The sequence below is a fragment of the Taeniopygia guttata genome, chromosome 11 (genome assembly GCF_048771995.1).
Source record: "Taeniopygia guttata chromosome 11, bTaeGut7.mat, whole genome shotgun sequence".
NCBI lineage: Eukaryota > Metazoa > Chordata > Aves > Passeriformes > Estrildidae > Taeniopygia > Taeniopygia guttata.
This window is the reverse complement of record NC_133036.1, coordinates 5,911,139-5,924,239: the sequence shown is the minus strand read 5'-3', so window position 1 is coordinate 5,924,239 and position 13,101 is coordinate 5,911,139. Positions and strand designations below refer to the sequence as shown.

At 45.9% G+C, this 13,101-nt stretch overlaps 1 protein-coding gene across 1 annotated transcript; it reads left to right on the top strand.

Moving 5' to 3' along the window:
• The first annotated feature begins 81 nt into the window (after positions 1-81).
• Positions 82-12,447, top strand: GFOD2 (Gfo/Idh/MocA-like oxidoreductase domain containing 2). The gene is made up of 3 exons (XM_030282262.4): positions 82-224; positions 5,185-5,532; positions 10,174-12,447. The coding sequence occupies exons 2-3, from the start codon at positions 5,274-5,276 to the stop codon at positions 11,070-11,072; spliced, it is 1,158 nt and encodes a 385-aa protein (XP_030138122.1). The 5' UTR covers positions 82-224; positions 5,185-5,273; the 3' UTR covers positions 11,073-12,447.
• Positions 12,448-13,101: the final 654 nt, after the last annotated feature.

Below are 13,101 nucleotides of genomic sequence, written 5' to 3'. Positions count from 1 at the left end.
TCTCCGGCCGTAGGATTGGCTGTCTCTTTCGCGGCGCGTGAAGCCCAGCTGGGCGGCGCCATGTTGGGAGCCGCTGCCCGGCGGAGGGGCGGTGCGGCGCTGGGTTGTCGCGCATGCGCGACCCGGGCAGGGCCGCCGCCCCGGGAGCGCGCGGCCGCCTCGGGAGCGCGCCCGGCCCGAGGATGCGCCAGGCGGGACAACCCCGGTGGCCCGGCCGGGCACAGGTGAGGGCGGCTCCGGCCCCTCGGGCCCCCTGGGCTCCTCCGCTGTCCCGGGGCCGCTGGGCGGCGAGGGGGGCGCGCTCCTGCCAGAGGGCGCGGGGCCGGGAGCGGCTGGGGAGGGGCCGGGGGTAGCAGCTCCGTGCGGGCCGGTGAGGTGAGGCGGGGCCTCCCTGAGGGGGGGAGGTCTGGGGAGGTGAGGCGAGGTGAGCCCTGCCCTGATGCCGGGGTGAGGCGAGGCCAGGTGAGCTCTGTCCCGCCCAGCCCTGTGAGGAGCCCGCACACGGAGAGCAGCACGGAGCACCGCGGGCCACGCCAGAGGCATCCCCGGGTGCCGTGGCCGTGGGTTTTGCGTGGAGGCCGGTTTGGTTCCCAGGATATTGCAGCTGCTGCTGTCTCCGGCACGGTCCTCACTGCCGCCCTCGACCTGCGGCGGCACCTGCGGGAAGCGCTGTGCCTGGGACGGGGCTCTGCTGCCGAACATGCGGAGCAGGAAGGGCAGAGGCTCTGCTGGGCTTTCTCCAGGTGTGCTGGGCTTCCTTGAGGCCGGGCAATCGTGGGTTATCGCACAGCCCGCTGGCGCTGAATCAAAAACACCTTCAGTGAAGAAAGCACGTCTGTTTTGGCATCAACACGTGAACCATTTCATACACAGCCTCAAGTGTATGTGTGCCAGAGGGCAGAAGTGTTTGCCGGTGTGCTCCTCCACCATGTGGCTCATCTTTCTTGGAACCCAAAAGGAACTTTTTAGGATAAGCTGGAGACATGTGAAAATCTTTCTCTTTATGCAGAGCCAGTGCTACTGCCCAGCACCTTTCTGAACATGGGCTGTTATTTTCACTACCTTTGGCCATCTGTAATGGTCCACAACAGTTTCTGGGCCCTGTGATCCCTGACTGTACTATCTAATTTTTGAGACTTCTGCCTTTGGAGCTCCCAGACTGCTTCAATGTGGAATTGAATGGGATCCTGTAGGAACTATCAGGTTTTTTCACTGCACTGGGTCACAGACTTCTTGTTGCTATGTGTACCAAAAGAGTCAAAAAGGTTCTTCCTTCCTATGACCAGGATGGGACTTCAAACTCACTGTGACATTCAGCAAAAATGAAGGTGTGACCACCAAAAAAAGGAATGGCAGAGCTCTTAAGTGCTTCTTTTGGAAAATTTAAGACAGAATGATGTTGCAGGATTGATTATTTCATCTCTGTTAAAAAGAGATTGATTTTTATGTCCTGGCATGCAAGATACCTGCTGCAGTCTGGTTTCAGTTGCCCATAAAAGCTCTGCCTTTTGTGTTTTCTGGGGGAGGGTTCTCACTGAAGTGCTCATTCCAGTGTTTGACTGCTGGAGAGGTTGATGCACTAGGATTTAAATTTTTGTAACTAATTTGCTGAGGCTTGTTTGAAAGATTGAGGCTTGGTGGGTTCTAAAGTAAATATGTAGAAATTGTATACCTAATTCTATGCTGGTGTTGGTATCAGTTTCAAACATTTCTTTCTCAGAGCTGTTGCCATGCTCTGCCAAAACCAGTTTTCTCTAGTTTTCAGTTCAGTGCTAGATGTGATTTCAGTGCATTCAGTGAGCCTCAGTGGATAGACAGGAGTCTGTCTTTTCACTCCCTGTAAATGACAAATGTCTGCACTGTCTCATGGCAAGGGCACTTCACAGCTTAAAAGAGTCTGCTGCAAGGAACCACCTCCTTCAGATTGTTTTGATCCTGCCTTCTCTGAGCTCCTTTTGGTGTGCTCTTACATGGTGAAGGACAGTGAAAATTTTGGTTTTCTCCATCCTAAGCTAAGCCACTCTTGACTTTACTACTTGTGATGTCTCTTCCAAACTGAGGAATCTTTCCTTGCTTAGGTCTTACTTTTCAAAATATTTTGGTGCTTTTGATCACCTCTGCATCACTTCCAGCTCTGCTCCCCCCTGCTTAGAGGAAAAGTGCCAGATGTGCACGTAGAGCTCCAGATGATGGTGCTCTGGGGACTTCTGTGGCAGCACAGTGCTGTTCTTCTGAGATCCCTGTTCCCTCCTCCCAAGCTGTTAATTACAGCTGCCTCTCCTCAGCAGTGGCCTTTTTCTGACATAGAGGGTTTGGGCTGTTTCCTCGGGGTGGCCTGGGCTGGAATCCCTCTCCTGCCAGCACTGGAGTGTGTCTTCAGTGTGTGTGTGTGAAGGCTGCAGTACCCAGGTGTTTTTTAAAAGCTCCCTCAACTCGGTTCTGCTCTGTGGTTTGCCCCGTGTAAGGATTGTCTTTTTGCTGCCCTTCAGCACCCACACCCACTCTGCTGTGCTGCCCTGCCAAACCAGGACTTCCCAGCAGGAGAAAGTCTGGTGAGGGAAGAGGAGGCTGCAGGTGGCTCTCAGGAAAGGAAAAGAAGCTTGTCCTCTGCTCAGGGCCACTCTGCAGAGCCTGGTGGCTGCAACATTTGGGCTCTCCAGCCCTGTGGGGCCCTTTGACCATGCAAGCTGTGTCTGCACACCCAGAGAGCTCGGGCTGCCCTGCTGGAAGTCATTGCTGAGGCTGGGTTGGCCACTTCTTCCTTTGTGGTGGTACTAGCGGTGAGCTGGTGACCTGAAGTTCTTGTAGCATCAGGAGCTGGTGCATGGTAGCTAATCAGCAGATTTTTGTAGGTTTGTGCCAATAGCTCCTGGTGATACCAGTGTAGAACCATACTATGTTTTAGGATAAGTGAGTTTAAGATTAATTCCACCTGACTGAGATTATTTTTAAGTGGCAGTTGGATGGAAAACAGGGAAGAGTAACACTTAAACTGAGTGATTGTTACAAAAATCAGCTTATCTGAGTAGCAGGAGTCTCCTGTTGTACATACTGTAGTGTTCTCCTAGAGCATTTTCAATGAATTCAGCCTTTTCTGAGCCATTGTGGTGCTGTGTGATCTGGTGCAAGCCGGCACACACTCACCTACCTGGTCTCTGTTCCAACTCACTTTATGTCCCTTCAAATAAAGTTGTTCTTTCTGTTGTAAGAATTTTAGCTATTCCAGACCATAACTGCTAAACAGATTTGTGGGCACTTCAGTAGTTATGCCCACTGTACAACCAGTTGCAAGTTTTTTTTTTTTGTTTTTTTTTTTTTTTGGTGATTTATATAAAGCAAGCCTGGGTAGGAGCCATCCTCCTTGCCAGTATCCCAGGGTCTCACCCTTTTATGTAGACTAGTAAATATTTTCAAGATCCTTTTGATCTTTGTCACTGCCTTGTTTGAGTGTTCTGCTAAATGTTGGATAAAAAGGAATTTATGCCAATGGGCTTTCTTCATTTTTATAAAGAATGACAGTGACAGTATCACTGCAAATGCTGCATCACACAGAATAGGGAGAAACATATTGAATTAATTAAGTAAATATTTCATTAAGTTGTTTTATAGCATCTGTAAACATTTGTGCATTTTGCAAGATAAATATTCGCAAGTATTTCTGTTTTCTAGTTTAGTGTCTGTACTACAGAAACACCTAGGAATTCAGTCAGGGTTCAGTTTTATAACACATGCTGGGCAGTGTAGGCACCCCCAGAGTAATGAGATGCTGATTGCAAACAAAGCACTTGCACTGGGAGCAGTTCCACTTCTGTGCTGGTACTGCCCATGCTGTGTCAGGATTTACTTTCATGTGTTGTAACTCAATGTGAGTATCCTGAGATGGGGAGATCAGTAACACTGTTTCTGAAACAGGCCATGGTTCTTGCTGCTTATAAGTGTCTTTTCCAAAAGTGTTGATCTGGTGCTGGTACCAGTTCTCTTTTTTAAATATGGTCTTTTTTACTTTTTCATTGTAAGCTTCTAATGAAAATGGAACTAGTCATGTTTTTCTCTCAAAAATAAAAAAAAATCCAAAAAGGTCAAGTGGGTGTAGCAGAGGAGAATTCAGAAAGGCACAGAACAAAAGCTGGATTATAGGTTTCTGTGGTGTCAGAGATGGAGGAGGCTTCTGACATCTCTCCTGGAAGCTGGTGCTAAAGCGAGTGCTAAAGGCAGTTTGGCCAGGTGTGGACAGCAGCTGTGCTAAGGCAGACTGGCAGGTAGGGATTGAAGGAATTGATTTACCAGGAAATATTTGGAAGAACAAAAGAAGTGTGACTTGGCCAATTGTTTGTGTTTGTGTAGGGAGTATAATAATTCTGTGCAAACCCTGCATTCCTGGAGATTAAGTGGCGTTGGCAGAAAGAGATATTTTTAACTGTCCTAAGTGAAGTTTTATCTACCCACAGTGGACACAGAGGAGCATCCTTTTCCTTTCAGCAAGTAGATCTCTGTGTATTTAAACACTGGCATTCTCTCTCCTTGTAGGCTTCTCCTCCCCAGGCAAAACAAGCTCACTGAATCCAGGCTTTCCCCACAGGATACATTTTATAAATCTTCTCTAGACTGACTTATCTATTTGCCATAAAATTGTTAAGGTCCAAGTAGTTGTTTTCAGTTTGTGTATTTGATTTGGAAGAAAGATTTATGTGTCCCAAAGCATGTCTATTATTTCCAGCTATTTCAATTGGTCTAATAAAAGATATTACCTCATGTCACAAACCTTTATCTCATTTAGGTACTTACATCATCACAAATAGAGCAGCACTGCTTTTACTGCTGGTGTGACAGACTCCATGTCCTGTCCTCTTGGTGCTTCCTGTCACTCCCAGTTTGTGCCTCTCTGTGTCTGGTTTATCCTGCGTTCTTGTGTGTGTTTCTGTCCCCATGTGCTGAGCTTTGAAGCTGAGGACATGACTCTGTCAAGCTGCTTTCTTACCATTCTTCTGCAATAGGTTTGTTGGGTTTGTCCCTTAATACTGTATCTCTACAGATTGCACCTTTTGGGGGTTTTGGTTTTTGTCATTAGGATGTTTGAGAATGTTGAAAGCCATACAAAGGACAGAAGGTGGCATTCAGGGTAGGTGTGTTTGATACCACAATGTGCCTTTTCCTGATCATGACTTGTAACTTTTCACATTTTAGGAGTTGTGGATGGAACACCGAGCTGAGGAGCCGAACATTTTATTGAAGGCCTGTGTGTAGACCCTGATGCTTGAATAAATGAATGAAGAATGAAAATGCTCCCTGGAGTGGGTGTGTTTGGAACTGGTAGTGCTGCCCGGGTCCTGGTACCCTTGCTGAGGGCAGAAGGCTTCTCCATTGAAGCTCTGTGGGGGAAGACTGAAGAGGAAGCCAAGCAGCTGGCAGAGGAGATGAACATCTCCTTCTACACCAGTCGGACTGACGATGTCTTGCTGCATCAGGACGTGGATTTGGTTTGCATCAACATCCCTCCACCACTGACTCGGCAAATTGCTGTGAAGGCTCTAGGTATCTTTTATCCTTGGAGTTGGACCAAAAATCTGTGGCTTGTTGGCAGGTTGAGATTTGAAGCTGTTACCGCAGCACAGTTCTGGTTGCACCAGTGGGCAAGTGCAGTGCTAAAAATTTTGTGTGGCATTTGTGAGAAGGGTTAGCTGGGATTTTTTTTTTAATACTGTTAATAATTACTTATAGATGTGCTTGAACCAATTGGGCTAAAATATTTTGCTTGGGTCAGACTGAATTTATGGTAAGGAGTTAGTAACAAAAATCAGCTGTATCAAAGACAATAATGAGAGGGTAAATGGCTTTATACCCATTAAAAAAACCCAGAGAAACAAAAAAAAAAAAAAAGAAACCAAAAAAACCCCAAAAAAACCCCAAATGAACCAAACCAAATTGTTTAATTCATTTTAGATTTTCCTGTGTTCTCTACTAGGAAACTGAGATTTTCTTGAAGAGGAAGGTTGTTCAGCTCTGCTTTATACTTTCTCCGCAAGTAAAATCAAACTTGAAAGTTGAGATTCTTTGAAAAGATATTTGTAGGCACTCAGTAGAATTTTGTGAATTAGGAGCTAAGAAATGCTGTTTCAGCTGTGACATTGGCCTCAACCTGGACCACTCTTGGCACATCCATGTCCATAGCAGGCTGATGTGGTCCCAGGTGGAGGAATCCTTCTACCTGACTCAGGAGGGCAGATGCTGGGGACAGCAGGAGGAATCCAGCTAGATGAGAAAGAAGGGATGACACCCCAGACTGGTTGGGCAGGGAGATGGGAGCCAACTGCCCAGGCATCCTGACATTTCTTAATTCCCCAGTGTGTGACTTTGTAGTGTTAATGTCCTCTCCTGTAGTGCTGCGTGGGTGTCAGTTTGCGTGTAATTCTGTAAATAACAAGGGTGATATTTTTACTGTGTTTACAGGAGATACACAAGTTAATTTTAGGACAGGTAATCTCAGACCATGTGAGCCAAGGTGGATTGTTGTGTCTCTTTTCTCTACAGTAATTTCTTTTGGAAGTAAACAAGTCTCTGCACAAACATTTGCAATGCCTCTTAGATATGCAGAGAGAGATTTCAGACTTTTTTTTCCTTTTCTTCTTTATACTTTTAGATTTGTTTGTTTACCTTGTTAGAGTACTGTCCTTTGAATTTTAAGGTATTCTGATTTTTAAATATTTGAACTGTAAGTTAGAATTTATCTCTTCAAATATGCTAAAAGCTCTTGTTAGGTAATATGCATTTCATTATGTCTTGTGGCTCTTGATGATCAAGTGGGCTAAAAAGGAGAGGATTCACCATTCTCTGATGGATTATTAACTAAAAGGGATTGGGATTCCTTAATTGAAGGCTGGGAACCCATAAGGTGACATTATCCAGAGGAGGAAAGGGAGGTAAAGCTGGTGCAGAAATACAGAGGTTGTATGTATGCTCAAATGCAAGTTTGGGAAGTGGAAGGCTGCAAAAGCCAGGGAGATGCATGGAGGAAGCAGGAAAGGGTAACAATCACTCCCTCTGTCCTGAGATGTTCTGGTCTGTAAAGTGATGTGGACGTCTCAGACTAGTGTGGTGCTGACCTTGCCCCTCAGCTTTCCAGGTTCATTGCAGTGGTATTTGCAGGTCTGCTGCCCAGTATATCATGACTCATTTAAAGCCAGTATTGGGTGGTTTCCTGTGCATGAATGTTCTGAAGAAACACAGAACCAGGGTAGGGCCAAAGACGGAAGCAACAATTTTTTTGGAAGTTGAGATTGATACAGTGATTATTATAATCAGAGAATTATTTGCTGTGAATTGTTTATAACAGCTTGATGTTTACTTGCCAAGAGACTGGGCTTTAGGAAATGTCAGAAATGGTGCAGTAATAATGGTCATGTGTGTTGTGTTTTGTTGGGCTTGGTTTGTTTGTTTTAAAATGGTGACACTTTTATCACTCGTTTTTGTACGTTTTTCTACTTTTTAAAAAACCTATGCTTTCATTTGGTAAGGAGGAGAAAAAAACCCCAGTTTTTCTAGGTGGTGCAGTTTCCTTGCCTAAGTTTCTTGCTGACAGGCATCCATGAACAAGCCTGGGGACAAAGCAGTGACACTGGTTTGAGTTCATGAACCAGACAGAGCAGATCAAAGCCCAGGGGATAGTTCATATTAAAATCAGTGTAATCTTATGGTTTATCTCCACAACAGGCAAAGCAAGAAGCTTTCTTTAAATTTACACTTCTTTTGATCTCAGAGGAACTAAATAAATTTCACCAAATGTCTGTGTTGTGGTTCGTGTCCCACAGTTAAATGCACCCATGCATGCTCTCATGTCTCCTGGCTGGTGAGGACCTCAACTGAAAATTTTGCAGCTGTGGTTTAGGAAAACAATATGGTACAAAGTTCAGGTTATTCATTATCAAAACAATAGTAACAATCCAGGCATGTAAGCTGCACTGCCTTGAAAAACAAAAGGCATGGCCATTACCTTGGTAAGGGACCTTGTAGCCATCTCTGACTTGGTCCTTGTCCTTGTTTCACGGCCATCTCTGTGAGCCTGGGGACAGCTGGAGGGATGTTCCACTGAAGGCACCAGCAGGATTATCCCAGAGCTGTTCTGTGTTCCCAGGTCTCCATCCTAGCACTCTGGCAGTGCACAGTGGGCTGTGCTGAGCAGTCAGTGTGCTGCACTGGCTGCCATCCCAAAAAAAGGCATCAGCCAGTTTTAGCTCCTCCAGTGGCTCAGCCTGGGCTGCCACAAGAGGAGCAGCACTGAGCAAGGGCGAGGCTGGTCAGCAGAGCAAGGAGAGCCCGTGTGACAGGGCTGTCCTCAGGCTGGCTGTCTCTGCTCTCAGTCCCTGCTGCAGGGACCCGGGGCTGGGCTGCAGGGGAGCAGCACCAGCGCAGCACTGGCTGCAGGGCTGTACCTGTGGAGCAAGGGTCACTTTGGTTTTCTGCAAGCTTTGAGGGTACAGGTCTGCTTGGGATGCTGCAAGCACCCCTTTGCTTTCTCTGGTGGTGCTTTACTGTAACCTGCCTGGAGACAAGCACCATTTAAACAAGGCAGATAAACTGGACTGGAGCAGCTCCAGATGCTTGTCCAGGTGCTTCAGCTACTCCTGAAAATTACTGAACTGAGTGTTGTGCCTTCCCTTGCAGCAGGACTGGGAACTGCGGAGTCAGAAATGGTCCCTGAAATGGGGGTTACCAATGGACAGCCAGGGTGTCCACTGGAAGTTTAACCTGACCCTTCGTTCATTAAAGCTGCTGTAGACTCGTATCAATATAGGGGATTTCTAACTTGTAGTCTTCCCATTTTGTGACTGGATTTCACTTGTGTCTATTACAAGCAGAGGTTCTGAGTCTCCCATAGGTGTCCCCGGCTGAGCTGTGTCCCGGGAGCTGAGCTGGGCGCTGGCCCGGGGAGGGTTCCTGGAGGGCTGGCTGGGTGCAGCCGGGAGGGGGAGCGCGGCGAGCAGGAGCCACAGACCGATTAAAGTGCCTGTGCTGGTACCTCCTCACCGCGAGTCAATTAAAACCTGTGCTGAGCAGGGAGCACAGTCTGCTCCTGGCTCAGGAGGAGCTCTCAGAGAGGTGCCCACCACTGTGTGCAGTGATTCCTGCAATTCTTGGGCAGAAACTGTGGTGTGCCACGACTGACCTTCAGGTCTGGCATCCCCAGTTGGTGTCTGTAATAACCATGTTAGGAATAACGTGGTTATTACAGTGAAAAATGTTTCAATAAGTATTTGATCAGAACAGATGTAAAAAGGAAAAAACAGTAAAAAGTAAAGCCCTGCTGTGAGAAGGGGGATATCAGAAAAGCTCCAAATGTAAGAACTGGTTAAAACTTGTACTGTCATGCTCTTTTGTATTATTAATTTCTGCTTTACAGCCAGGATCAAAAAGAGGATTATTGACTGCCCCATTGATTTAGGCTGAGCACTATGTAAAGTGCATCAGGAGCAATGACAGTGCAGTGGGTCAGCTTGGGGGTGCAGCTCTTGTCCATGTAACTGAGTCACCTTTTGTCTGATTGTGCAAACAGACTGTATATGCAGACCAAAATGAGTTTCTTTCAAATTAAAAGGGTTGTTTTAAAACAGTCCATTTTCCAAAACATTATTTCTAATTCTTGTGTTCTGTACACAGAATCTGTATGTATATCTTTTATATATACCTTTTTTTATATAAGTAAATTGTATGCCCCATTTATATAAATTTAAAGAAATTGTATAGTGGTGGTGAAATACAAAGTGAAAATCAAATCTCCCCTTTCCCCACCTCTTCCCTGCAGGGTACGTGTTTTTGTTTTTTGTTTTTTTTTTTGTCCTCTGGCTGTACAGGTAATCAAATAATTTTTTAACTATAGCACTCATATTGTATCTTGTTCTGATGCCATGTGATGCCATTTGGACATTTATCTTTCATGACGTAAAAATCCTCTCTTTATTTGGAGTCTCCTTCTGTGAGAGTTTGTCAGCTCTGCAACTAGAGCATCTGGAAACAGCATTGAGTCTTGCTGGACTGGGCATTCCTGCTTTAGTTCCCAGATCTTTACCTTAGAAATTGCAGCAGGAAAGCCCAACTTTTAAAAACACCACTTCTTGACATCTTGACATCTGAGTATGTTTTGCTCAAGTGTGCTAAATTATTTTTTCATTTGTGCTGCAGGAATTGGGAAGAACGTGCTGTGTGAGAAAGCTGCTACCTCTGTGGATGCCTTCAGGATGGTCACAGCTGCCAGGTATTACCCCAAGCTGATGAGCATCGTTGGCAACGTTCTGCGTTTCCTGCCCGCCTTTGTGAAGATGAAGCAGCTGATAGAGGAGCACTACGTGGGCAACGTCATCATCTGCGACGTGCGAGTCTACGGGGGCAGCCTGCTCAGCCACAAGTACAACTGGATCTGCGACGAGCTCATGGGAGGGGGTGGGCTGCACACCATGGGCACCTACATCATCGACCTCCTGACTCACCTCACCAGCAGGAGAGCTCAGAAGGTGCACGGTTTGCTCAAGACCTTTGTGAAGCAGAACACGGCCATCAGCGGGATCCGCCACGTCACCAGCGATGACTTCTGCGTGTTCCAGATGCTCATGAGCGACGGTGTCTGTTGCACTGTGACCCTCAACTTCAACATGCCCGGATCGTTCATCCACGAGGTCATGATCGTGGGCTCTGCCGGCCGCCTCATAGCTCGTGGGACAGACTTGTACGGGCAGAAGAACACTGCGCTCCAGGAAGAGCTGCTGTTTACAGACTCTCTGCCCGTCAACAAGGGCCTTTTGGATAAGGGCTTCAAGGACATCCCGCTGCTTTACCTGAAAGGAATGGTGTACATGGTGCAAGCCCTGCGGCAGTCTTTCCAAGAGCAGGAAGACCGTCGGACGTGGGATCATAAACCTGTGTCTATGGCAGCCTCTTTTGAAGATGGCCTGTACATGCAGAGTGTGGTAGAGGCCATCAAGAAATCCAGTAGGTCAGGTGAGTGGGAGACTGTGGAGGTGATGACTGAGGAACCAGATGCCAACCAAAACCTCTGTGAGGCACTTCAAAGAAATAACTTATGAACATTCCTACCTTGGAAAATAGGACGATTAACATTTATGGCTGTAATGTAAAAAAACACAGTTTTTAAGATATGTAGATTCTTATTTAATAGCCTGAGTTTCTTGGTATTTTTAAACATGTAAAATATGTTCTGATCGAACAGTTCTGGTTTAAATTGTTTGAAGAGTTTTAAATGTTTCTGTTTTTTGCAGACATTTAATTTTTGTCTTTGGAGACTGGTAGGAAAACTTGAATTGCCCTTTGCACTTGCAGTAGCTGAAGTGAATCGTGGGATCTCTGCCATTGCGTGGCTTGGAAATGGGACACAACCCCCGTTGCACAGGTTGCTGATTTAACCATGAGAGCACGTAGAGCAAGATCAGGGAGTATCTGTTGTTCAGATGCCTTTTTCTTCTCTCTTGGAGACTGATTTATGTTTTAATCCTCAGTTTGTAAAATTTTAGGAAAGAGTTTAGCGATGCAAGAAATGTCTGAACTCTATAGGACAACAAGTAGAAGGAATGGATTAAAGTTAGTAACATAAGGATCAGCCTTTTGGCTTCCTGTATGTGGTAAATGTCTTTCAAATTCATTCAAACTGATGTTTTATTTAAATGTTACTATAATTCTCAGTTGTTGATGTCTTGGCAGGAAAATATTCAGGAAGTCTGTGATGCATTGAGCTATTCTTCTGTATTTGTAGACATTATTCCTTCTACTCAAGAGGCTGCCTGCATCCAGCAGCTGTTTTTCCATAAGCTCTGTGCTTATGTCAGTTGTGTTTACTGCCTGGCAGCACCCCTGCCGTGCCTGTGGGGCCGTGTTCTCATTTCTGTGACTGTTACTAAATAAATGCCTCCCTGGGTCACAGGACTGCCACAGTGTCGTGGGTAACAAAGTTGTACAGCATGAACCTTTCAGGGACCTGAAAGTGGAAGGAAGGAGGTATTTCCTACCTCTTGCAGCTCTCTTAATGTGCTGGCTGGGGAACTGTCAACACTACACACATCCTGATAGCTGAGAGAACAGGGACTGAACTGCCATGGGTAAATGTGCTCTTGATTTCAAACACTGGCTATTAACCCTCTGGTCCAGCCCATCTTCATGCTCTCCTGCAGCTGGTGTTCAGTGGAGAGATTTGTTGGAAAGTGATGGGGTGGCAGTTCATTCCTTTTGAGAAATGTTTCTCTCTGAGGCAGGTATGTGGAAAGGATAGTCTAATTTTACTACATTTGTTTTGTGTACTTGAAAGCTTTTTTAAAAATGAATTTCCCACTAAATTGTAACCCTGTGTATTTATGTATATTAACATGCACGCTGCTGTTCCATAAGCTGGACCTTCCTGAAAAGTACAATGTTTTCTACAGAAATAAAAAGTTGTGTTTGTTGAGGGAATTCTCTATGCAGCTGTGTGTTTGTGTTTGATTTGGTCAAGCTAAAACAATCTTAATAAAAGTGAACAGGAGACTCATTCATTCCCCACTTACTGTAAAAGTTGCCAGAAGACACCAAGTAAGAAGCAAAATCCCTGCAGTATTAATGGGACCACTTTCTTTGCTTGGTGTGTAAATGAGGTATTTACCTTTGGATATTTACTTTCCAGGCTCTTGCAGGAACAAGTCCGCTGCTGTACTGTTTTAAAGGGTAGGAGCATGTGGCTGCTCTTGTGCTCTGCACATTCTCATCTCTATTGTGAGCTTTGTGAAGGAAGTGCATGGTTAGATTGGATATTAGGAAAAGGTTCTTCACCCAGAAGGTGGTTGGGCACTGAAATAGTCTCCCCAGGGAAGTGGTCGTGGCCCCAAGCTTGCCAGAGTTCAAGAAGAATTTGGAAAATGCTCTGGGAGGCACAGGGTGGGATTCTTGGGGTTGTCCTGTGCAGGCCAGGAGTTGTACTCAATGATCCTGCCATAGGTGTGAGCATCTAATGCCTGTGGAGTCTGTGTGCTGCGTCAAATGGATGAGATAATCTGTCCTGAGCTCACCTGGCAGTCACCACCTTCATTCAGGTAGAAGAGCCCTGACTGTTTTCATGTCAGTTTGGGGTCT

Bases quoted from the DNA above. Each gene is read 5' to 3' on its own strand.
- GFOD2 (XM_030282262.4), top strand. From the start codon at position 5,274: ATGAAAATGCTCCCTGGAGTGGGTGTGTTTGGAACTGGTAGTGCTGCC. The intron at 5,533-10,173 runs GTATCTTTTATC...TTTGTGCTGCAG, and splicing joins AATTGCTGTGAAGGCTCTAG to GAATTGGGAAGAACGTGCTG.